This window comes from Giraffa tippelskirchi, chromosome 1 (assembly GCF_054371585.1).
Source record: "Giraffa tippelskirchi isolate mGirTip1 chromosome 1, T2T-mGirTip1v1.2.pri, whole genome shotgun sequence".
In the NCBI taxonomy this organism is placed as follows: Eukaryota; Metazoa; Chordata; class Mammalia; order Artiodactyla; family Giraffidae; genus Giraffa; species Giraffa tippelskirchi.
In genome coordinates, this window is record NC_137275.1 from 171,471,676 (window position 1) to 171,495,990 (window position 24,315).

General features: G+C 36.3%; 1 protein-coding gene across 4 annotated transcripts in view; it reads left to right on the forward strand.

The window, feature by feature from the left end:
* The window catches only part of VPS13A (vacuolar protein sorting 13 homolog A), a 271,242-nt gene that overhangs the window by 64,635 nt on the left and 182,292 nt on the right, over window positions 1-24,315 (forward strand). For all 4 annotated transcript variants that reach the window (XM_081505891.1, XM_081505901.1, XM_081505918.1 and 1 more), the window contains exons 18-22: window positions 4,487-4,676; window positions 4,763-4,877; window positions 7,827-7,963; window positions 11,321-11,453; window positions 12,112-12,229. In XM_081505891.1, the coding sequence (XP_081362017.1) occupies window positions 4,487-4,676; window positions 4,763-4,877; window positions 7,827-7,963; window positions 11,321-11,453; window positions 12,112-12,229 (693 nt within the window). The remainder of the gene's footprint in view (window positions 1-4,486; window positions 4,677-4,762; window positions 4,878-7,826; window positions 7,964-11,320; window positions 11,454-12,111; window positions 12,230-24,315) is intronic.

Genomic DNA, 24,315 nt, shown 5'->3' on the forward strand with positions numbered 1-24,315 from the left:
GTGGGTTTCCTGTAGACAGCGTATATGTGGGTCTTGTTTTTGTTTCCATTCAGCCAGTCTGTGTCTTTTGGTTGGAGCACTTAATCCGTTTACATTTAAAGTAATTATTTATATATATATATTCCTATGCCATTTTCTTAATTGTTTGGTTGATTTTGTATGTCTTTTTCTTTTCTTGTATTTCTTGACTATATAAGTCCCTTTAACATTTATTGTAAAACCGGTTTGGTGTTACTGAATTCTCTTACTTTTGCTTGTCTGAAAAGCTTTTTATTTCTCCATCAATTTTGAATGAGAGCCTTGCTGGGTAATCTTGGTTGTAGATATTTCCCTTTCAGTACTTTAAATATAATCTGCCATTCCCTTTTGGCCTGCAGAGTTTCTGCTGAAAGATCAGCTGTTAAGCATATGGGGTTTCCCTTGTATGTTACTTGCTGCTTCTCCCTTGTTGCTTTTAATATTCTTTCTTTGTGTTTAGTCTTTGTTAGTTTGATTAGTATCTGTCTTCGCATGTTTCTCCTTGGATTTATCCTGTATGGGACTCTTTGTGCCTTGTGGACTTGATTGAGTATTTCCTTTTCCATGTTGGGGGAGTTTTCAACTATAATCTCTTCCAAAATTTTCTGATACCGTTTCTTTCTCTCTTCTAATTCTGGGACCCCTATTATTCGAATGTTGGTGCATTTTATATTGTCCCAGAGGTCTCTGATGCTATCCTCAGTTCTATTCATGCTTTTTCCTTTGTTCTGCTCTTCAGAAGTTATTTCCACCATTTTGTCTTCCAATTCACTGATTCGTTCTTCTGCTTTAGATATTCTGCTATTGATTTCTTCTAGAGTATTTTTAATTTCAGTAATTCAGTTTTTTGTCTCTATGTTTAGTCTTCAGTTCTTCTAGGTCTTTGTTAATTGATTCTTGCATTTTTCTCCATTTTGTTTTCAAGGTTTATGATCATCTTGACTATCATCATTCTGAATTCTTTTTCAGGTGTTTGCCTATTTCCTCTTCATTTATTTGGACTTTTGCGTTCCTAGTTTGTGCCTTCATTTGTGTAGTATTTCTCTGCCTTTCATTATTTTTTTTAACTTTGTGTTTGAGGTCTCCTTTTCCTAGGCTTCAAGGTTGAATTCTTTCTTCCTTTTGGTTTCTGCCCTCCTAAGGTTGGTGCAATGGTTTCTGTAAGCTTCCTATGGCTGAGGTTGTGCTCAGTGTTTGTTTGTTTCTTTTTCCTCTGATGGGCAAGGCTGAGTAGGTGGTAATACTGTCTGCTGATGATTGGCTTTGTATTTTTGTTTTTTGTTGTTGTTTAGATGAGGCTACTGCACAGGGTGCTACCTGGTAATGCCAGGTCTTGTATTCAAGTGGTTTCCTTTGTGTGAGTTATCACTATTTGATACTCCCTAGGGTTAGTTCTCTGATAGTCTAGGGTCTTGGAGTTATTGCTCCCACTCTAAAGGCTCAGGGCTTGATATATTCTCCACAGCACACAGAGTACTTGTCTTTGGAGATGAAGATGAGAATGGGAAGGAGATTTTCCATGTGAATGTATCACCTGGGCCACTCATCAGCCTTGCTCTGGTCTGCCTTCTGCTCTTGCTCTCTCAGTAAACACTTCTTCTGTGGAGGCCAAATTTCAAATGCAAATCCAGTCACAGACACCTGCTCTGCACCCTCACTCTTCTTTCCTGTGAAGCCCAAGTGACCCATCCACACCTATGACTCTGGTCCCCGTCCCAGCCTCCTCTCTCCCAGAAGCTGGACCTCCCCTCTCTGCATGTTGAGTTTTAAGCTGGCTTTTTCACTCTCCTCTTTCACCTTCATCAGGAGGCTGTTTAGTTCCTCTTCACTTTCTGCCATTAGGGTGGTATCATCTACATATCTGAGGAAATTTGATGTTTCTCCCAGCAATCTTGATTCCTGCTTGTGATTCATCCAACCCAGCATTTCACATGATGTATTCTATAGAAGTTAAATAAGCAGGGTGCCGTATATAGCCTTGATGTACTCCTTTCCCAATTTTGGACAGGTCCATTGCCCCATGTTCAGTTGTAATTGTTGCTTCTTTGACCTGCATACAGATTGCTCAGGAGTCAGGTAAGGTGGTATGGTATTCCCATCTCTTTAAGAATTTTCCATATTACGTTGTGATCCACACAATCAAAAGCTTTCATGTAGTCAGTGAAGCAGAAGTAGATGTTTTTCTGAGAATTATCTTGCTTTTTCTATGATCTAACAGATGTTGACAATTTGATCTCTGGTTCCTCTGCCTTTTCTAAATCCAGCTTGAACATCTGGAAGTTCTCAGTTCACGTACTGTTGAAGCCTAGCTTGGAGAATTGTATGCATTACTTTGCTAGCATGTGAAATGAGGGCACTCACAATGAACACAATGAACATTGTTTGGCAGTGCTTTCTTTGGGATTGGAATGAAAACTGACCTTTTCCAATCCTGTGTCTGCTTCTGAGTTTTCCAAATTTGGCATATTGAGTGCAGCCCTTTAACAGCATCATCTTATAGGATCTCAGATAGGTCAGCTGGAATTCTATCACCTCCACTAGCTTTGTAGTGATTCTTCCTAAGGCCCCCTTGACTTCACACTCCAGGATGTCTGCCTCTAGGTGAGGGATCACACTGTCATGGTTATCTGGGTCATTAAGTTCTTTTTTGTATAATTCTTCTGTATGTTTTTGCCACCCCTTCTTAATATCTTCTGCTTCTATTAGTTTCATAGCATTTCTGTCCTTTGTTGTGCCCATCTTTGAGTGAAATGTTCCCTTGGTATCTCTAATTTTCTTGAAGAGAGCTCTAGTCTTCCCATTCTATTGCTTTCCTCTATTTCTTTGCACTGATCACTGAGGCATGCTTTCTTATCTCTCCTTGCTATTCTTTGGAACTCTGCATTCAAATGGGTATATCTTTCCTTTTCTCCTTTGCCATTTGCTTCTCCTCTTTTCTCAGATATTTTTAAGGCCTCCTTAGACAGCCATTTTTCATTTTTACATTTCTTTTTCTTGGGGATGGTTTTAATCACTGCCTCCTGTACAATGTTATAAACCTCCGTCCATAGGTTTTTACTCTGTCATATCTAATCCCTTTAATCTGTTTCTCACTTTCACTGTATAATCATAAGGGATTTGATTTAAGTCATGCCTGAATGGGCTACTGATTTTCCTTACTTTCTTCAATTTAAGTCTGAATTTTCAATAAGGCACTCATGATCTGAGCCATAGTCAGCTCCCTGTCTTGTTTTAGCTGACTCTAAAGAGCTTCTGCATCTTCAGCTGCAAAGAATATAATCAACCTGATTTTGGAATTGACCATCTAGTAATGTCCATGTGTAGAGTCGTTCCTTGTATTGTTGTAGAGGGTGTTTTCTTTGACCAGTGTGTTCTCTTTGCAAAAGTCTGGTACCTTGCCCTGCTTCATTTTGTAGTCCATGGCCAAACTTGCTTATTACTCCAGGTACCTCTTGACTTCCTCCTTTTGCATTCCATTCATCTATGATGAAAGGGACATCTTTTTGGTGTGTTAGTTCTAGAAGATCTTGTAGGTCTTCATAGAACCATTCAAATTCACTTTCTTCAGCATTAGTGATTGGGGCATGGACTTGGATTACTGTGATACTGAATGGTTTGCTTTGGAAATGAACCGAGATCATTCTTTCATTTTTGAGATTGCACCCAAGTACTCCATTTCAGACTCTTGTTGACTGTGAGGACTACTGCAGTCCTTCTAAGGGATTCTTGCCCACAGTAGTTGATATAATGGTCATCTGAATTAAATTCTCTCATTTTGGTCTATTTTAGTTGACTGGTTCCTAAAATGTCGATGTTCAGTCTTGTCATCTCCTGTTTGACCAATCCTCGCCTGAGGAGGAGATATTTCTCCAGTTTTTACTGTTAGAACTTGGTCAAATTCCTAGAGGTATATATCAGATTATTTGGGGCCTCCCCACAGCTGGCTCCGTCTAGTTTGTAACTCTCAGTTGTTTATACTAATGACTCCAGCAATTCATCAGTTACAGTTTAGGTTTTCCAGTGTTGGTTCTGGTGTCCATGGTGTCTTCCTTTTGCAGGTCTCTGCTCTGGTAAGTCATGACTACCTGTCTGTTTCTCCAGTCGTAGGGGCAGCAGTTTACCCTGTGTCCTCCCCTCTTACATATCCAAGAAGAGTTTTTGATTTTTCAGTTCTTCAGCTTTTACTTGTTAGTATGGAGTAACTTAAAACTCCTTTCATAGGGAACCAGAAACCCGAAACTCTTCAAAACTTCTTAATCTAGAAATCAACATGTGAATAGAATTCTTTGTGAATTAATCTATGTCAATTTAGATCAAATAGCTGTGTACTGTGTATTTTCTTTGTTGTACATGGAACAGAGTAGCAAGAAATGCAGAGTGAAATTTTTTTATTTTACTATTTTTCATTTGAAAAATACTTTAAGATTATATTGATTGCTAACTTTTTTCCTGTCTTTTTTTCATGCAGATTTGAAACCAAAATAGATTCATTTCATGTTACTGGCTTACCAGATAACTCAACAAAACCCCGCCTCCTGTCTTCATTAGATGATGCTGCATCACTCTTGCAAATTATGTTTGAGATAAATCCTTTAGATGAAACTGTTGCTCAGAGGTGTATCATAGAAGCTGAACCTTTAGAAATGTTATATGATGCAGTAAGCATTTTTTGCAATTCCTAAGTTTTAATATATTTCTATTTGCCTTGAGTTTGTCCTCATGTTATTGATACTTACTTTAACAGAGAACAGTGAATAGTATAGTAGAATTCTTCAGACCTCCAAAAGAGGTAAATCTAGCACAGCTGACTTCAGTAACTTTGACAAAACTTGAAGAATTTCGTGATAAGACAGCAACAGGTAAATGCCAGTATTAATGTTGGTTTATCATTTACTAAAGTTTGATTCATGTTATACTGATTTTAGTATTCTTTGAGTTTGTATTTCTAGACTTGATACAGTTTTAATTGAAACTTAGTCTGGTACTTTTATATATTTAAATTCAAATATAATGATTATGTCTTACACTTAGAAAAGGTCTGACCTTTGAACCACATTCACGTTAATTGCAAAATTTTGTTAGGACTTTTGAAATTCTTTTTATGACAGAAACTGGCCTGTATTTTCCTTTCTTGTAATGACTTCCAGATTTTAGTCTATTGGTCTCAGAACATAGAAATTCCACCCTTTTTTTATTATCTTGGGGAATTTCTATAAGATTGGGTCTCATTTCTTTTTTCAGTCTTTGGGCTAGGAGATTTCTTTGGGAATGATTTTAAATTAGAGATTCATTTTTAAAAAATATACATGACTGCAGAGATGACCTCTGTGGTTTTTAATGCTTTGTAATTTGTTGAGACTTGCTTTCTGGCTCAACGTATGATAATTTTTTAAATGTTCCATGTAAGTATGTACTTCATGTCTTCTGTATCTTTAGTAGATTTTTTTCCCCTTTTCACCATATTCTAACAGTTATTTAGAGAAGTACCTGAAAAACACCTCACTGTCAATGTAGATTTGTATATTTCATGTGGATTAGTAATTTTCTGCTTTATAAATTTTGTTGCTGATTAGGTACATACAGAGATAATTTTTTCCTGTGATCCAAATCTTTTATCTGTATGAAATTTTCAGTATTTTTAGTAATGCTTTAAGTTTTCAGTCTTCTTTTTGTTCTGATTTTAGTATAGGTATTCTAGGTTTCTTTTGGTTGTAATTTGTCTGCTACATGTTTTTTTATTCTTCCACCTTCTTTTCCCCTTTATCTTTAGTTCTAGATGTGTCATTTCAACAACATATATGGGATGTTTTTCAAGCTGTGGTAGTCAGTCTTTTCTGTTTCTTGACTGTTTTTTGCTTGCCTTTGGATAAATTACAGCATTGTTTCCTCTACTCCCACCTCTGTACCATTTGGAACTTAAACATTCTCTCTTCACCCCCTTCTCCTTTTGTGCTCAGTGTTTTCCACCATCACAGTCTTTTCCAATAAGTTGGCTCTTTCTATCAGGTGGACAAAGTATTGGAGGTTCAACTTTAGCATCAGTCCTTCCAGTGAATATTCAGGGTTGATTTCCTTTAGGATTGACTGGTTTGATGTCCTTGCTGTCCACAGGACTCTCAGTCTTCTGCAGCACCAAGTTTTTCTCAGAGACATTCTTTGCATTCTCTTATTGGGTAGGTTTTAGGGAGAGGGAGATTTAACTTCTGTTCAGTTCAGTTCAGTCGCTCAGTCGTGTCCAACTCTTTGCAACCCCATGAACCGCAACATACCAGGCCTCCCTGTCCATCACCAACCCCTGGAGTCCACCCAAACCCATGTCCATTGAGTCGGTGATGTGATCCAACCATCTCATCCTCTGTCGTCCCCTTCTCCTCCCACCTTCAATCTCTCCCAGCATCAGGGTCTTTTCAGATGAGTCAGTTCTTCGGATCAGGTGGACAAAGTACTGGAGTTTCAGCTTCAACATGTGTCCTTCCAGTGAACACCCAGGACTGATCTCCTTTAGGATGGACTGGTTGGATCTCCTTGCAGTCCAAGGGACTCTCAAGAGTCTTCTCCAACACCACAGTTCAAAAGCATCAATTCTTTGGCACTCAGCTTTCTTTATAGTCCAACTCTCACATCCATACATGACCACTGGAAAAACCATAGCCTTGACTAGACAGACCTTTGTTGGCAAAGTAATGTCTCTGCTTTTTAATACGCTGTCTAGGTTGGTCATAATTTTCCTTCCAAGGAGTAAGCGTCTTTTAATTTCATGGCTGCAATCACTATCTGCAGTGATTTTGGAGCCCAGAAAAATAAAGTCAGCCACTGTTTCCGCTGTTTCCCCATCTAACTAACTTCTGTATTACTCTAAATTTTAGTATGTATCTTTTAGATCCCAGATTTATGAGAACTCCTGCTGGGCTCTCTTTTTTCTGTCATCTGTTCCCTATGCTCTGTGAGACTATGGAAAGGAGTTCCAAAGTTTACCAAGTGCAGAACATGGTCTCAGGATAAAATTTCTTTGGTTCCCTTTGAAATCTTTTGGCTAACTCTTTCAGTTTGATTTTCCACTTGATAGATGCTTACTCTCTTGCCTCCTCTTAATGTTTTTAGTAAATTTCATTTTCATTGCTGTTTGTTTTGCTCTGTGTCCCACAATTTTTATTGCTTTAAGTGGAAGAAAAAGTTTGGCTACCTACTTATTGATGTTACCAGGATTTAAACTCTAGTTACATGTTTTAATATAAGTTGAAAATTTTATTTTAGTTAAAATTCATTGGGATACATTCATCTATTTTTATAGAAAGCTCTGATTGCTTATTTTGGTTTACATATGGTTTATTGAAGATGATTTAGTAATCAAAAATTTTTCATTGTCTCAGGTAATATAAAGGTTGAGTTCATTGTTCGGTATGGCAGACGTAGCTGTGTTAATTTCACAAATTGGGGAGAATTATAGAGATTCTAATATCACAGTTATGAATAACTATTTCAGGGACCTTAATTTTTTTAGATGGGTATCTTCCCAGTTTTACCCAATTGAGTTTATGGATAAAAAATTCCTTTTTGAATTATTATAGTTACTTAGTAATAAATAAGTAATAAATATTAGTACTTGGCTAATATTTAATGAGGAGCATACACATTGACTGACATGTATTTTACTTTATATTGAAAACATCTTGCTCAAGGCTTTTTTACAATTAATACTAACTTCACATTATTTTAAAATTGTGTTACTAATTCACATGTTTAGTGATTTTCTGTTTCTTGAGTAATTTGTGAACATTATTCATTGTAAAGATTTAAATTTTCTGCAGGTCTGGTATATATTATTGAAACACAGAAAGTTCTTGATCTCAAAATTGACTTGAAGGCTTCATATATTATTATCCCACAAGATGGTGTCTTTAGCCCTACGTCAAATCTCCTTCTTTTGGATCTTGGACATCTAAAGGTATATACTACTATTAAGTATTTTATATGTCATTTATGATATTTCTTTGTTTAAGATGTGTTTTGGTTTATAGAGGTTTGATTTGGTAAATTAATTTTTAGCTTAGTTGCAGAAACTAAGATTTGAGAAAGCCTCCCTTTGTAACAAATAAAATGGTTTCATTTAATTAGGTAGTTTTCTACATTTCTTATACAAAAATGAGCAATTGAATGCTGAAGGTCAGAGGAGAACCTAAGAATTATATTTGTAAAATTTGAGAGTAATGCTTGAGGAAGCATTACTCAATTTAAATTTTCAATTTAAATATATTACTTGATCAATTAAAATGTATAGAGTAGGAGGAAGTTCTAGAAGTCATGAAATATATTTTCATCCTTCTGAAATTTTTTGTGTATATACTTTAAATATTGACATTTTAGTATTTCTATTAAATAATACTATAATTGAGAGATAGTCTTCTTCCATTTCCCTTCCTGTTCAGTTATGTATGTTTTTTTCCATCAGTTTTGAGTAGAGAATACTTTTTTTCTGTGTTTCTGGTTCTATGCTGTTCAATATGGTACCCACTTGTATTTATTTAAATTGATTAAAGTTTTTTAAAAATTCAGTTCCTTAGTTATACATTAGCCACATTCCAGCATTTAATAGTTACAAATGGCTTGTGGCTACTTTATTAGAACAGGTGGACACCATTTTTATCATCATAGGAAGCTCAGTTGGAAAGGAGTACTCCATGTCATTAAATGTAGAGGACTAGCTAACAGTTTAAGACCCAAGAGGGATAGATATGGAATGCTCTTTCTGGCTACCTAATAGATACGTGTCTTTCCTTGATATTGACATTCTCCTTTATGTATTTTTTTTATTCCTCGGTTAGTAATTATGTTGGAGAAGGAAATGGCAACCCACTCCAGTGTTCTTGCCTGGAGAATCCCAGGGACGGCGGAGCCTGGTGGGCTGCCGTCTATGGGGTTGCACGGAGTCGGACACAACAGAAGCAACTTAGCAGCACCAGTAATTATGTAGACACTGCTGGATTTACATTTATAATAAAATTTTATATAGCTAATTATTCATATTTCAACTTGTTTATGGATTTGGTTCATGGGCAGCGTGGTATAGTGGAAATAGCCAGTGGAAAGGTATAGTGGTCAAAAGTAATGGTATATCTTTAGTTTTATGACCTTAGGCAGTTTGCATAACCTTTTGCCTAAAATTTGTTACTTTCAAACAGATAGTCAATTTTGACTGTGTACTTCAAATTAACTGTGTAAAATACAGGGGAAAATGTTAAAATAAAAAACACATATATGTGTATGTGTGTGTGTGTGTATGTATATGAATGAATGGGTGAATAAAATCTTTATATACTACTGTAAAATGATTTCCAGGATACCTGAGTGAAAAAAGTAGTATGTAGAGTATAGCATGAAAGAGTTGTATAACTATAACTTGCTTGAAAAGTGAAAGTTGCTCAGTTGTGTCCGACTCCTTGCGACCCCATGGACTTTACAGTCCATGGAATTCTCCAGGCCAAAATACTGGAGTGGGTAGTCTTTCCCTTCTCCAGGGGTTTCCCCAACCCACGGATCGAACCCAAGTCTCCCATATTGCTGGGGGATTCTTTACCAGCTGAGCCACAAGGGAAGCCCAAGAATAGTGGAGTGGGTAGCCTATCCCTTCTCCAGCAGATCTTCCTGACCCAGGAATTGTACCTGGGTCTCCTGCATTGCAGGTGGATTCTTTACCAACTGAGCTATTAGGGAAGCCCATTGGGATTGCATAAATGGCAGAGATGGAATTAAAATTCAGGTACCGGTTCAATTCAGTCGCTCAGTCGTGTCCAACTCTTTGTGACTCCATGGACTGTAGCATGCCAGGCCTCCCTGTCCATCACCAGCTCCCAGAGCTTGCTCAAACTCACATCCATCGAGTTGGTGGTGCCATCCAACCATCTTGTCCTCTGTCGTCCCCTTCTCCCACCTTCAATCTTTGCCAACATCAGGGTCTTTTCCAGTGAGTCAGTTCTTTGCATCAGGTGGCCAAAGTATTGGAGTTTCAGCTTCAGCATGAGTTCTTCCAATGAATATTCGGATGTATTTCCCTTAGGATTGATCTCCTTTCTGTCCAAGGGACTCTCAAGAGTCTCCTCCAACATCACAGTTCAAAAGCATCACTTCTTTGGCACTCAGCTTTCTTTATAGTCCCATTCTCACATCCATACATGACTACTGAGAAAAACATAGCTTTGACTAGAGACAGACCTTTGTTGGCAAAGTAATGCCTCTGGTTTTTAATATGCTGGTCTAGGTTGGCCATAACTTTTCTTCCAAGGAGCAAGCGTCTTTTAATTTCATGGCTGCAGACACCATCTGCAGTGATTTTGGAGCCCCCCAAAATAAATTCTGTCACTCTTGTCACTGTTACCCAATTTATTTGCCATGAAATGATAGGACCAGATGCCATGATCTTAGTTTTCTGAATGTTGAGTTTTAAGCCAACTTTTTCTCTCTCCTCTTTCACTTTCATCAAGAGGCTCTTTAGTTCTTCTTCACTTTCTACCATAGAGTGGTGTCTTCTGCATATCTGAGATTATTGATATTTTTTCTGGCAATCTTGATTCCAGCTTGTGCTTCATCCAGCAGCATTTCTCAGTGATGTTCTCTGCATATAAGTTAAATAAGCAGGGTGACAGTATACAGCCTAGACCTACTCCTTTCCCTATTTGGAACCAGTCTGTTGTTCCATGTCCAGTTCTAACTGTTGCTTCCTGACCTGCATACAGATTTCTCAGGAGACAGGTTAGGTGGTCTGGTATTCCCATCTCTTTCAGAATTTTCCAGTTTGTTGTGATCCACAGTCAAAGGCTTTGGCATAGTCAATAAAGCAGAAATAGATGTTTTTTTGGAACTCTTTTGCTTTTTTGATGCAGGTATCAGGTATACTAATACTTAATCTTGGACTGTCACTTCTCATTATAAAGTTATCTAAATATCTTATCATGCCATGGAAATATTTTGTAAGATGTATTTGTGTCTTTATTTTGTTTTTAATAAAAAGTCTTCTTGGCAGATTAAAAAAAATTTAAATGTATTATTTATCAGAACTGACTTTGTTCCCCCCTTTTAATACAAATGATTAGGAAGTAACAACTTATTTTGTAAAAACTTACTTTATACCTTGTCTTCTCATTATATATGTCATGGATAAAGATGTTTTTAATTGTCTTACAATGTATGTCAGCTTGTGAGTTTATCTTTTCCTGTTAAGTTTTTATAGTATAGTCTAAAACATAAAAACTTGATATTTTCATTTGAAGTAATTTGCATAGTCTAAACTATTACAATTAACTTCAAGGTGACAAGTAAAATTCGTTCAGAATTACCAGATTTAAAACAAGGTGGAGCCAATCGTGAAGAGATAATGCATAGAGCCTATGATTCCTTTGATATTCAGCTTACAAGCATACAGCTACTTTTCAGCAGAGTTGGTAAGTACACAAGGCATTATTTGTTGATTCATTTTGCTGAAGTGATTAATTAGGATTTTAGACAGTTTCTCTGAAGACTTTTGTACAAAGTATTTTAGACTTTTTATAATTTTGAGTTAGAAGTGACAGATTTTTCCCAGGAGCGGTATCTCAAGTAGGAGAAATTTTACCCTTCAAGAGACATTGTCAATGTGTGGAGACATTTTTTGTTGTGAGAAGTAGGGAGTTTGGGCACTTCTACTGTCTGGTCCTTCCCTGGTGGCTCAGACAGTTAAGGAATCAGGTTCTATCTCTGGGTCAGGAAGATCCCCTGCAGGAGGCAATGGCAACCCACTCCAGTATTTTTGCCTGGAGAATTCCATGGACAGAGGAGCCTGGCAGGCTACAGTCCATGGGGGTCAAAAAGCATTGGACACGACTGAACGACTAACACTTTCACTTTCCTGTTAAGACATAGTCTGAAGCAGAAAAAGGAAAGTGAAGAGGGAAAAGAATTTATCTGCTGATTATGTATACTTGAGAATATGGCATTAAGATTATCTAGATGTAGGAAGATTTCCTCCTATCATGCATTGTATAAAGTACTAATCGTAATTTTAGCTTCAGTGTGTTTTTTTAGTTATGCTTTCTTTAAGCATGTACTGTTTTCTGTAATTAGGTGATAATTGGAAAGAAGCACGAAAACTCAATGTGTCTGCACAGCATATCTTGATACCTATGCACTTCAATGTGGAGCTCTCTAAGGCCATGGTTTTCATGGATATAAGTATGCCCAAGTATGTATTATCTGTTTCATGTGTTTGTAAATTTTCTTATGTAGCTAAGAAATACCATGTTTCACTGATGTTTTTGTAGTACAATATATATAACATAAAATTTACCATTTTAAGTAGATAATTCTGTGGTATTAATAAGTCCATACACACTTTTGCCTAACCACACCACCATCCATCTCTAGAAGTTTATCAGATTCACAAACTGGAACTCTACTCATTAAACAATAATGCTCCACTTTCTCCTCCCGGAAGTCCATGGCAGTCATCATTTTGTGTTACTTCTCTATGAATTTGACTACCTAGGTATTTTGTGTAAGTGGAATCATAAAATATTTCTCCTTTTGTGCTTGGTTTATTTCACATAGCATAATGTCTCCATGTTGACCCATGTTGTAGTATATGTCAGAATTTCGTGTTTTTTTTTTTTTAACTTTTTATTTTGTGTTGGAGTATAGCCAGGTAACAGGGTTTGATAGTTTCAGGTGAATAACAAAGGACTCAGCCATACATATACATGAGAATTTCATTTGTTCTTGAAGCTTGATTTCATTGCATATATATGTCATATATTGTTTATCCATTTATATGTTGATGGACATTTGATTATTATAATAATGTTGCTGTGGACATTGGTGTACAGATACCTGTTGGTGTCCCTGCTTTAGATTTCTGGGGTAGGTATCCAAAAGTAAAATATTGGATTATTCTATTTTTAACTTTTTGAAAAAACTGCCCTACTGTTTTCTGTAGCTACTGCACTATTTTATAATCCCATCAGCAATGTGCAAAGTTTCCAGTTTTTCTACCTCTTCACCAATGCTTGTTATTTTCTTCTTTTTTAAAAAAATAATAATGATTCTAACAGGTGTGAAGTAGTATTTAATTATAGTTTTGAATTGCATTTTCCTAATGATAAGTGATGTTGAACATATTTTCATGTTCTTCTGGCAGTTTACGTGTTTCTTTAGAAAAATGTCTATTCAAGTCTTTTTGTTGTTCATTTGCTAAATCATGCCCGACTCTTTGTGACCCTATGGACTGTAGCATTCCAGGCTTCCCTGTCCTTCACCATCTCTGGTAGTTTGTTCAGACTCATTTCCATTCAGTTGATGTTGTCATCCAAACATCTCATCTTTGTCACCCCTTTCTTCTTTTGCTTTCGATATTTCCCAGCATTAGGGTCTTTTCCAATGAGCTGGGTCTTTTCCAGTGGGTCGACTCTTTGCATCAGTTGGACAAAGTATTGGAGCTTCAGCATGCATCCATCCAGTAAATATTCAGGGTTAATTTCCTTTAGGATTGACTGATTTGATCTCCTTTCTGTCCAAGGGATTCTCAGTAGTCTTCTCCAACACCACAGTTTGAAAGCATCAGTACTTTGGCACTCAGCCTTCTTTATGGTCCAACTTTCACATCTGTACATGACTAATGGAAAAACCATAGCTTTGACTATATGGACCTTTATCAGCAAAGTGATGTCTCTACCTTTTAATATGCTGTTTAGATTTGTCATTGCTTTTATTCAAGGAGCAAGCATCATTTAATTCCATGGCCACAATCCACTGTCTGCAGTGATTTTGGAGACAAAGAAAGTAAAATCCTCCACTGTTTCCATTTTTTCACTATCTATTTGCCCTGAAGTGATGGGACCGGATGCCATGATCTTAGTTTTTTGAATGTTGAGTGTTAAGCCAGCATTTTCACTCTCCTTTTTCACTTTCATCAAGAGGCTCTTTAGTTCCTCTTTACTTTCCGCCATTAAGGTGGTGTCATCTGCATATCTGAAGTTATTGATATTTCTCCTGGCAATCTTGATTCCAGCTTGTGATTCATCTAGCTGGCATTTCACGTGATATACTCTGCATATAAGTTAAATAAGCAGGGTGACAATATACAGCCTTGACATACTCCTTTCCCAATTTTGAGACAGTCCATTGTTCTATGTCTGGTTGTAACTGTTGCTTCTTGCCTTGAATACAGGTTTCTTTGGAGGCAGATAAGGTCATTTGGTATTCCCATCTCTTTAAGAATTTTCCATAGTTTGTTGTGATACACACAGTAAAAGGCTTTGACATAGTCAATGAAGCAGATGTTTTTCTGGGATTCTCTTGCCTTTTCTATGATCCAACAGTTGTTGGCAATTTGATCTCTGGTTCCTCTGCCTTTTCTAAATCCATTTTATATCTCTGGAAGTTCTCAGTCCACATACAGTTGAAGCCTAGTTTGAAGGAATTTGAGCATTACCTTCAATTCAAGTCCTTTGTGTGTGCTCTGTCACATAAGTTGTGTCCATCTTTTGCAACTCCATGGATTATAGCCCACCAGACTCCCTTGTCCGTGGGATTTTCCAGGCAAAAATACTGGAGTGGGTTACCATTTCCTTCTCCAGGGAATCTTCTTGACCCAGGGATCAAACCTGCATTTCCTGCATTGGCAGGTGGATTCTTTACCACCACACCACCTCACACCTTTTAATTACGTTCTTTGTGTTTTTTGTTGTCAAGTTGCAGCAAATTTATTTTGTTTTGTCCTTAATACTTTCTGGGATATTAAGTCCCTGTTAGATAAATGAGTTGCAAATATTTTCTTTTGTTTCTGGATTGTCTTAACACTTTTTGATATGTCCTTTGATGCACTAATGCTTTAAAGTATGATTACGTTTATCTTTGTTGCTTGTGCTTTTGTGTCAAATGAGAAATTAGCAAATCCAGTGTCCTGAAGTTGTTCCTATATATTTTTTTCAAAGAGTTTTATACTTTAACTCTTAGGAAATCTTTTTGAGTTAATTTTTGGATATGGTATAAGATAATGAATCAGTTTTATTCTTTTGCATGTGGGTATGTAGTTTTTCAGCACCATTTGTTGAAGAGACTGTTCTTTCCCTGTTGAATAGTCTTGATAACCCCTGTTGAAAATCATTTGCCCATATATGTGAGGGTTTATTTCTGGGCTTTCTGTTCTATTCCTTTGGTCTCTGTGTCTGTCTTTATGCCAGTAACACACTGTTTTGATTACTGTAGCTTTGTAATAATGAAATCAGGAAGCATGAGTCATCCAACCAATATTAGTCTTTTTCTGCATTGATTTGGTGATATGGAGTCTATTGAGATTCTACATGAATTTTAAGATGAATATTTCTATTTTTACAACAGATGTCATTGAGGTTTTGAATCTGCAGGTGTTTTTAGTTATGACATGTTAACATTGCCTTCCAATCTATGAATACAAGCTGTCTTTCCATTTACTTGTATCTTTAATTTCTTTCCACATTATCTTGTACTTTTTACTGTATCTTTTGCCTCCCTGATTAAGCTTATTCTTTTTGATGCTTTTATAAATAGAATTGTTCTTTGTAAATAGAAACTCAGTTCACTTTTTTGAGTTGATTTTGTGTTGTGCAGCTTTGAATTTGCTTATAAGTTCTAACTGTGTGTATGTAAAATTGTTAGGATTTTCTACATATAAGACCACTTTATCTTAAAACAGAGGCAATATTTTGTCATTATTTCTGATTTGGATACCTTTTTTTCCCCCGTTTTCTGGCCTAATTTCTCTGGGTAGAATTTCCAGTACTATGTTGAATAAAGGTAATTTAAGTTTGCATCCTTTATTCTGATCATAGAGGAAAAGCTTTTCATCTTTTCCTTGAGTATGCTATCTGTAGTTTGTTCATATGTGACCTTTATTATTCTGAGTTAGTTTCCTTCTGCTTATAATTTTTGAGTATTTTTATTAGGGAAATGTGTTAAATTTTTCAAATGCTTTTTCTTCATCACTTGAGATGATCAGATGTTATTTTCGTCCTTTCATTTTGTTAATGCGGTGTATTACATTGATCTATTTTCATATGTTGAAGCACTCTTCCATTCCTTATCCCAGTAGGGATAAGTCGTACTGGGTCATGGTGTATAATCCTTTTAATATGGAGTTGAATTTTGTTTGCTCTTATTTTTGAGGATTTTTTGCATCAGTGTTTGTAAGGGATGTTTGTTTGTAGTTTTGGTTTTTTTTCTTGTAGTATCTCTGTCTGGTTTTGGTATCAGTAACATTGTCCTTAAGATGCATTAGAAAGTATTCCTTTTTTTTCAGTTTTTTGGAAGAGGTTGAGAAAAATTTGTGTTTCTTCTTTAAATGTTTAAATGTGTGATGGAATTCACTCGTGAAACCATCTAATCATGGGCTTTTATTTCTTAGGCAATTTTTGATTAGTGATTCACTCTCTATATTAGTTATAGATGTATCTCGATTTTCTATTTCTTCAAAACTCGGTGTTGATTGGTCTGTGTTTCTGTGTTCACATTAGGTTATCCAATTTGTTGGCATAAAATCCCTCTTATTTTGGTAGAATTGGTAGTCATGTCCCCACTTTCATTTCTGATTTTAGTTGAATATTCTCTCTTTAATCTTACCAAAGATTCTTCGGTTTTGTTCATCTTTTTGAAGAACCAACTCTTGTTGATTTTCTCAATTATTTTTCAGTTCTCTATTTTAATAATTTCTCTCTAATCTGTATTTCTTGTGCTAACTTTCGGGTTAGTTTGCTCTTTTTTAGTTCTTTAAGATATAAAGTTGGGTTGTTGATTTGAGATCTTTCTTTTTCAGTATAAATGTTTACAACTATAAATTTTTCCCCTCAGTACAGTTATTGCTTTATGCTATAAATTTTGGTATGTTGTATCTTCATTTTCAGTTGTCTCAATATATTTGTTTTCCTTGCGACTTCAAATCATTGTTTAACAGTAAATGTGTTAATTTATACATATTCATAATTTTACATTTTTCATTCCGCTGTTGATTTCTAGTTTCAGTCCATTGTGATTTGAAAAGACCATGAGAAAATACTCGAGGAGATAATACTTGAAAACTTCCCTAAAATGGGGAAGGAAATAGTCACCCAAGTCCAAGAAACCCAGGGAGTCCCAAACAGGATAAACCCAAGGCGAAACACCCCAAGACACATAGTAATCAAATTAACAAAGATCAAACACAAAGAACATATATTAAAAGCAGCAAGGGAAAAACAACAAATAACACATAAGGGGATTCCCATAAGGATAACAGCTGATCTTTCAATAGAAACTCTTCAGGCCAGAAGGGAATTGCAGGACATACTTAAAGTGATGAAAGAGAAAAACCTACAATCCAGATTACTGTACCCAGCAGGGATCTCATTCATATATGAAGGAGAAATCAAAAGCTTTACAGACAAGCAAGAGCTGAGAGAATTCAGCACCACCAAACCAGCTCTTCAACAAATGCTAAAGGATCTTCTCTAGACAGGAAACACAGAAAGGGTGTATAAACTTGAACCCAAAACAACAAAGTAAATGGCAACAGGATCATATTTACAAATAATTACCTTAAATGTCAGTGGGTTGAATGCCCCTACCAAAAGACAAAGACTGGCTGAATGGATGCAAAAACAAGACCCCTATATATGTTGTCTACAAGAGACCCACCTCAAAATAAGGGACACATACAGACTGAAAGTGAAAGGCTGGAAAAAGATATTCCTCGCAAATGGAGACCAAAAGAAAGCAGGAGTAGCAATACTGATATCAGATAAGATAGACTTTAAAATAAAGAATGTGAAAAGAGACAAAGAAGGACACTACATAATGATCAAAGGATCAATCCAAGAAGAAGATATAACAATTATAATCATATATGCACCCAACATAGGAGCACTGCAATATGTACGGCAAATGCTAACAAGTATGAAAGAGGAAATTAACAATAACACAGTAATAGTGGGAGACTTTAATACCCCACTCACACCTATGGATACATCAACCAAACAGAAAATTAACAAGGAAACACAAACTTTAAATGATACAATAGACCAGTTAGACCTAATTGATACCTATAGCACATTTCACCCCAAAACAATGAATTTCCCATTTTTCTCAAGTGCACATGGAACCTTCTCCAGGATAGATCACATCCTGGGCCATAAATCTAGCCTTGGTAAATTCAAAAAAATTGAAATCATTCCAAGCATCTTTTCTGACCACAGTGCAGTAAGATTAGATGTCAATTACAGGAGAAAAGCTATTAAAAATTCCAACATATGGAGGCTGAACAACATGCTACTGAATAACCAACAAATCACAGAAAAAATCAAAAAAGAAATCAAAATATGCATAGAAACGAATGAAAATGAAAACCAACAACCCAAAACCTATGGGACACTGTAAAGGCAGTACTAAGGGGAAGATTCATAGCAATACAGGCTTACCTCAAGAAACAAGAGAAAAGTCAAATAAATAACCTAACTCTACACCTAGGGAAACTAGAAAAGGAAGAAATGAAGAACCCCAGGGTTAGTAGTAGGAAAGAAATCTTAAAAATTAGGGCAGAAATAAATGCAAAAGAAACAAAAGAGACCATAGCAGAAATCAACAAAGCTAAAAGCTGATTCTTTGAGAAGATAAATAAAATTTACAAACCATTAGCCAGACTCATCAAGAAACAAAGGGAGAAGAATCAAATCAACAAAATTAGAAATGAAAATGGAGAAATCATAACAGACAACACAGAAATACAAAGGATCATAAGAGACTACTATCAGCAACTATATGCCAATAAAATGGACAACTTGGAAGAAATGGACAAATTCTTAGAAAAGTACAACTTTCCAAAACTGAACCAGGAAGAAATAGAAAATCTTAACAAACCCGTCACAAGCACAGAAATTGAAACTGTAATCAGAAATCTTCCAGCAAACAAAAGCCCAGGACCAGATGGCTTCACAGCTGAATTCTACCAAAAATTTAGAGAAGAACTAACACCTATCCTACTCAAACTCTTGCAGAAAATGCAGAGAAAGGTAAACTTCCAAACTCATTCTATGAGGCCACCATCACCCTAATACCAAAAGCAGACAAAGATGCCACAAAAAAAGAAAACTACAGGCCAGTATCACTGATGAACATAGATGCAAAAATCCTTAACAAAATTCTAGCAAACAGAATCCAACAACATGTTAGAAAGATCATACATCATGACCAAGCAGGCTTTATCCTAGGGATGCAAGGATTCTTCAATATCCACAAATCAATCAACGTAATATACCACATTAACAAATTGAAAGATAAAAATCATATGATTATCTCAATAGATGCAGAGAAAGCCTTTGACAAAATTCAACGTCCATTTATGATAAAAACCCTCCAGAAAGCAGGCATAGAAGGAACATACCTCAACATAATAAAAGCCATATATGACAAACCCACAGCAAACATTATCCTCAATGGTGAAAAATTGAAAGCATTTCCCCTAAAGTCAGGAACAAGGCAAGGGTGCCCACTCTCACCACTACTATTCAACATAGTTTTGGAAGTTTTGGCCACAGCAATCAGAGCAGAAAAAGAAATAAAAGGAATCCAGATAGGAAAAGAAGAAGTAAAACTCTCATTGGTTGCAGATGACATGATCCTCTACATAGAAACCCTAAAGACTCCACCAGAAAATTACTAGAGCTAATCAATGAATATAGTCAAGTTGCAGGATATAAAATCAACACACAGAAATCCCTTGCATTCCTATACACTAACAATGAGAAAACAGAAAGAGAAGGAAACAATTCCATTCACCATTGCAACAAAAAGAATAAAATACTTAGGAATATATCTACCTAAAGAAACAAAAGACCTATATATATATAGAAAACTATAAAACACTGATGAAAGAAATCAGAAGAGGACACAAATAGATGGAGAAATATACCATGTTCATGGATTGGAAGAATCAATATAGTGAAAATGAGTATACTACCCAAAGCAATCTATATATTCAGTGCAATCCTTATCAAGCTACCAATGATATTTTTCAGAGAACTAGAGCAAATAATTTCACAATTTGTATGGAAATACAAAAAACCTCGAATAGCCAAGCAATCTTGAGAAAGAATGGAACTGGAGGAATCAACCTGCCTGACTTCAGGCTATACTACAAAGGTACAGTCATCAAGATAGTATGGTACTTGCACAAAGACAGAAATATAGATCAATGGAACAAAATAGAAAGCCCAGAGATAAATCCACGCACCTATGGACACCTTATCTTTGACAAAGGAGGCAAGAATATACAATGGAGAAGAGACAATCTCTTTAACAAGTGGTGCTGGGAAAACTGGTCAACCACTTGTAAAAGAATGAAACTAGAACACTTTCTAACACCATACACAAAATTATACAATGCAACTCTTGCAGCTCAATTCCAGAAAAATAAACGACCCAATCAAAAAATGAGCCAAAGAACTAAACAGACATTTCTCCAAAGAAGACATACAGATGGCTAACAAACACAAGAAAAGATGCTCAACATCACTCATTATCAGAGAAATGCAAGTCAAAACCACAATGAGGTACCATTTCACGCCCGTCAGAACGGCTGCTATCCAAAAGTCTACAAGCAATAAACACTGGAGACGGTGTGGAGGAAAGGGAACCTTCTTACACTGTTGGTGGGAATGCAAACTAGTACAGCCACTATGGAGAACAGTGTGGAGATTCCTTAAAAAACTGGAAATAGAACTGCCATACGACCCAGCAGTCCCACTGCTGGACATGCATACCGAGGAAACCAGAACTGAAAGAGACACATGTACCCCAGTGTTCATCGTAGCACTGTTTACAATAGCCAGGACATGGAAGCAACCTAGATGCCCATCAGCAGACGAATGGATAAGGAAGCTGTGGTACATATACACAATGGAATATTACTCAAGCCATTAAAAAGAATACATTTGAATCCGTTCTAGTGAGGTGGATGATACTGGAGGCTGTTATACAGAGTGAAGTAAGCCCTAAAGGAAAACATCAATACAGTGTACTAACACATATATAACACATATTATAGCTTGTAGACTTTTGTACTAACACATATATATGGGTTAACGATAACCCTGTATGCGAGACAGCAAAAGAGACACAGATGTATAGAACAGTCTTTTGGACTCTGTGGTAGAGGGCGAGGGTGGGATGATTTGGGAGAATGGCATTGAAACATGTATATTATCATATATGAAACAGATCGCCAGTCCAGGTTCGATGCATGAGACGGTGCTCGGGGCTGGTGCACTGGGATGACCAAGAGGGATGGGATGGGGAGGCAGGTGGGAGGGGGTTTCAGGATGAGGAACACATGTACACCCATGGCTGATTCATGTCAATGTATGGCAAAACCACTACAATATTGTAATTAGCCTCCAATTAAAATAAATAAATTTATTAAAAAAGAAAAGATGCTTTCTGTGATTTCTGTGTTTAAAAAAATTTTTACTCCTGTGTTATGACCTAAAATTTGGTCTGTCCTGTAAAGTGTTCTGTGTACATGTATGAAAAATGTGTATTCTGCTGTTGATGGAGTATTCTGTTTATGTTTGTTGATAGTATTGTTTTCGTCCTCTGTTTCTTTATTGATCTTTCCTCTGGCTCTTCTGTCAGTTATTGAAAGTGGGATAGGTTTTGAAGTCTCATGTTACCATAGAGTGAATTTTTTCCTCAGTTCTATCAACATTTCATATATTTTTTTTGAGCTCTGATATTTGGTGTGTATACGTTTCTAGTTATCGTATCTTCTTGATGAAGTTACCGTTTATTGTACAATGTCTTTTGTGTAATTACAGGTTTTGACCTACCAGTCTGGTTTGAGTGATATTATTATAGCCATTTCTGCTTTCTTCTGGGTATTATTGGCATGGAATATCTTTCACTTTGAAACTGTTTGTGTCCTTAGATCGAAAGTAAGTCTCTTACAGATAGCATATAGTTTGATCTGTTCTTTTTAAAAAAATCCATTCTGTCATTTTATATCTTTGTGAAGTTTAAACCACTATGTTTAAAATAAATACTGATAAACGGTTTAATTTTGTCATTTTGTTACTTTCTGTGTGTCTTACAGCCATGTGAAGGGAAGAGACTTCAAAGAAACCTGTGTACTTTTTTTTTTGCCTTTCATATTATAATGACTCAATTCTCTAGGAAACATTGTACAGTTTACTAACTCTTATTTTCTTACACTTCCTTGATTGAAAATATCAAACTGGGACTCTGAGAGTCTTAAAGTAGAGGAATACCAGGATTTGGTTTGAGAAAGAAGGAAGGAAGACCATTCTATACATTTTGCTGTTTTGTATAATCTAGCATTAGGTGTAGGTTAATTTTAGATGCAAGGCTTACATTCTTTGGGTTCCTTTCCAGGTGTTCTCCTGCCTATTTACTATTGCCTGATATTTCTTTTAAAGTTTGTCAATACATGAGAAAAGTCAAAGATGTATGTGATTTCCTGTTGTAAACGTGATTATGAATAGAGTGTTTTTCCAGCATTTTACTTAAGTGTGCTAGAATCTAGGATGTTACTGGGTACCAAAAAAGATGATATTACTGACAGAAGAAATGGCTAATGTCCCTTGCTTTAGATTTCTCTATAAATATATGATTAGGGAGAATTTATGTCCTGTAATGTAGGGAATATGTATAGCATAGCTGGAATTAAAGTAGCTGATTAAAATTCCTTTATATAGATAATGGAATGCAAGAGTATGTGAAAGATTAGTTCAGTGTGACAGTAAGCAGACTTGTTTCTTTTAAGGGCCAGATAGTAAATAGCTTAAGCTTGAAGTTGTATCATCTATCAGAAGTACTCAGATCTGGTGTTTTAGCATGAAAGCAGCTGTAAACAGCGCAGGATGAATATGTATAGCTGTATTCCAGAATACTTTATTTACAAACATAAGCAGCATGCTGGATTAATCCATGGCCATATTTTGCCAAACTCTGGTTCAGTGCATTACATAGCCAACGAAAGAGAAAATCCTCCAGGAAAGCTCTTTGTACTCATATCCTTATGATACTAAAATGGCTATGGACCAGAGATGTTAGGACCAGAGATGTGTGCCCAAAATTATCACAGGCAGAAACTATAATGATTTAGAAAGATGAAATCTAAGAAGCATTTGATTTCAGTTTTGTAGTTGTGGGCAGTATAAAGTGGATATGACATTACATAAAATCCTAGAACTCTACAAGTATCAGGGAACTTTCTTTGAGGTTTGAACTTAAAATATTTAAGGCAAATGGAAGGAAATCCTCTTATTATTTGGTGGGTAGTATTTTGGCACCTGTCATCTTCACATTGTTCAGCTGCCTTACTAAAAGAAATAGAAAAGAAGTTTAGGTACATTAATAAGATAGATCCATAATTAATAGGATGTATGGGATTAGTTAAAAATATTTCGGCTATTGGAGATAAAAGAAAGCTATAATTTTCTCACGGAATTCAAATATATTTTTAGCAGTCATTGTGTATGACTGAAAAGTAAGTTTTAAAAAATGCGGGGATAAAAATTGTGAATGAAAATTTATTCTGTCTTTGATGTCAGTCTCTTTTTAATATATTCTTTTTAAAGACTTTCATCATATTGCAGCAGCTTCAGAGTCACAGAAAAGTTGATAGGAAGCTCCAGAGATTGTCCTTATACCCCCTGCATCCACTCATGCATGAAAATGAAAATTGCTCAGTCGTGTCTGATTCTTTGTGACCCCATGGACTAGTCCATGGAATTCTCTTGACCTGAATACTAGAGTGGATAGCCGTTCCCTTCTCCAGGAGATCTTCCAACTCAGGAATTGAACCAGCGTCTCCTGCATTGCAGGCGGATTATTCACTAGCTGAACCACCAGAGAAGCCTAAGACTATTGGAGCGGGAAGCCTATCCATTCTCCAGTGGATCTTCCCGATCCAGGAATCAAATCAGGGTCTCCTGCGTTGCAAGTAGATTCTTTACCAACTGAGCCATCCATGCATAGCCTTCCCCATTAACAACATCCCTCACCAAGTGGCACACTTGTTAGATTTACATTAACAGATCAGACTTACATTGACACATCATAATTACCCAAAGTCTATAGTTAACATTATATTTCACTCAATGTTGTACATTGAATGGGTTTGGACAAGTGCATGACATGTATCATGTATCCATCATTATGGTGTCAGAATCGGAGGGCACCTGGTGCGTCTCCTCCCAGCTCCTCACTGTGGGTCTCTGGAGCCAGCATGGGATGGCTGGGAGTGCCCCT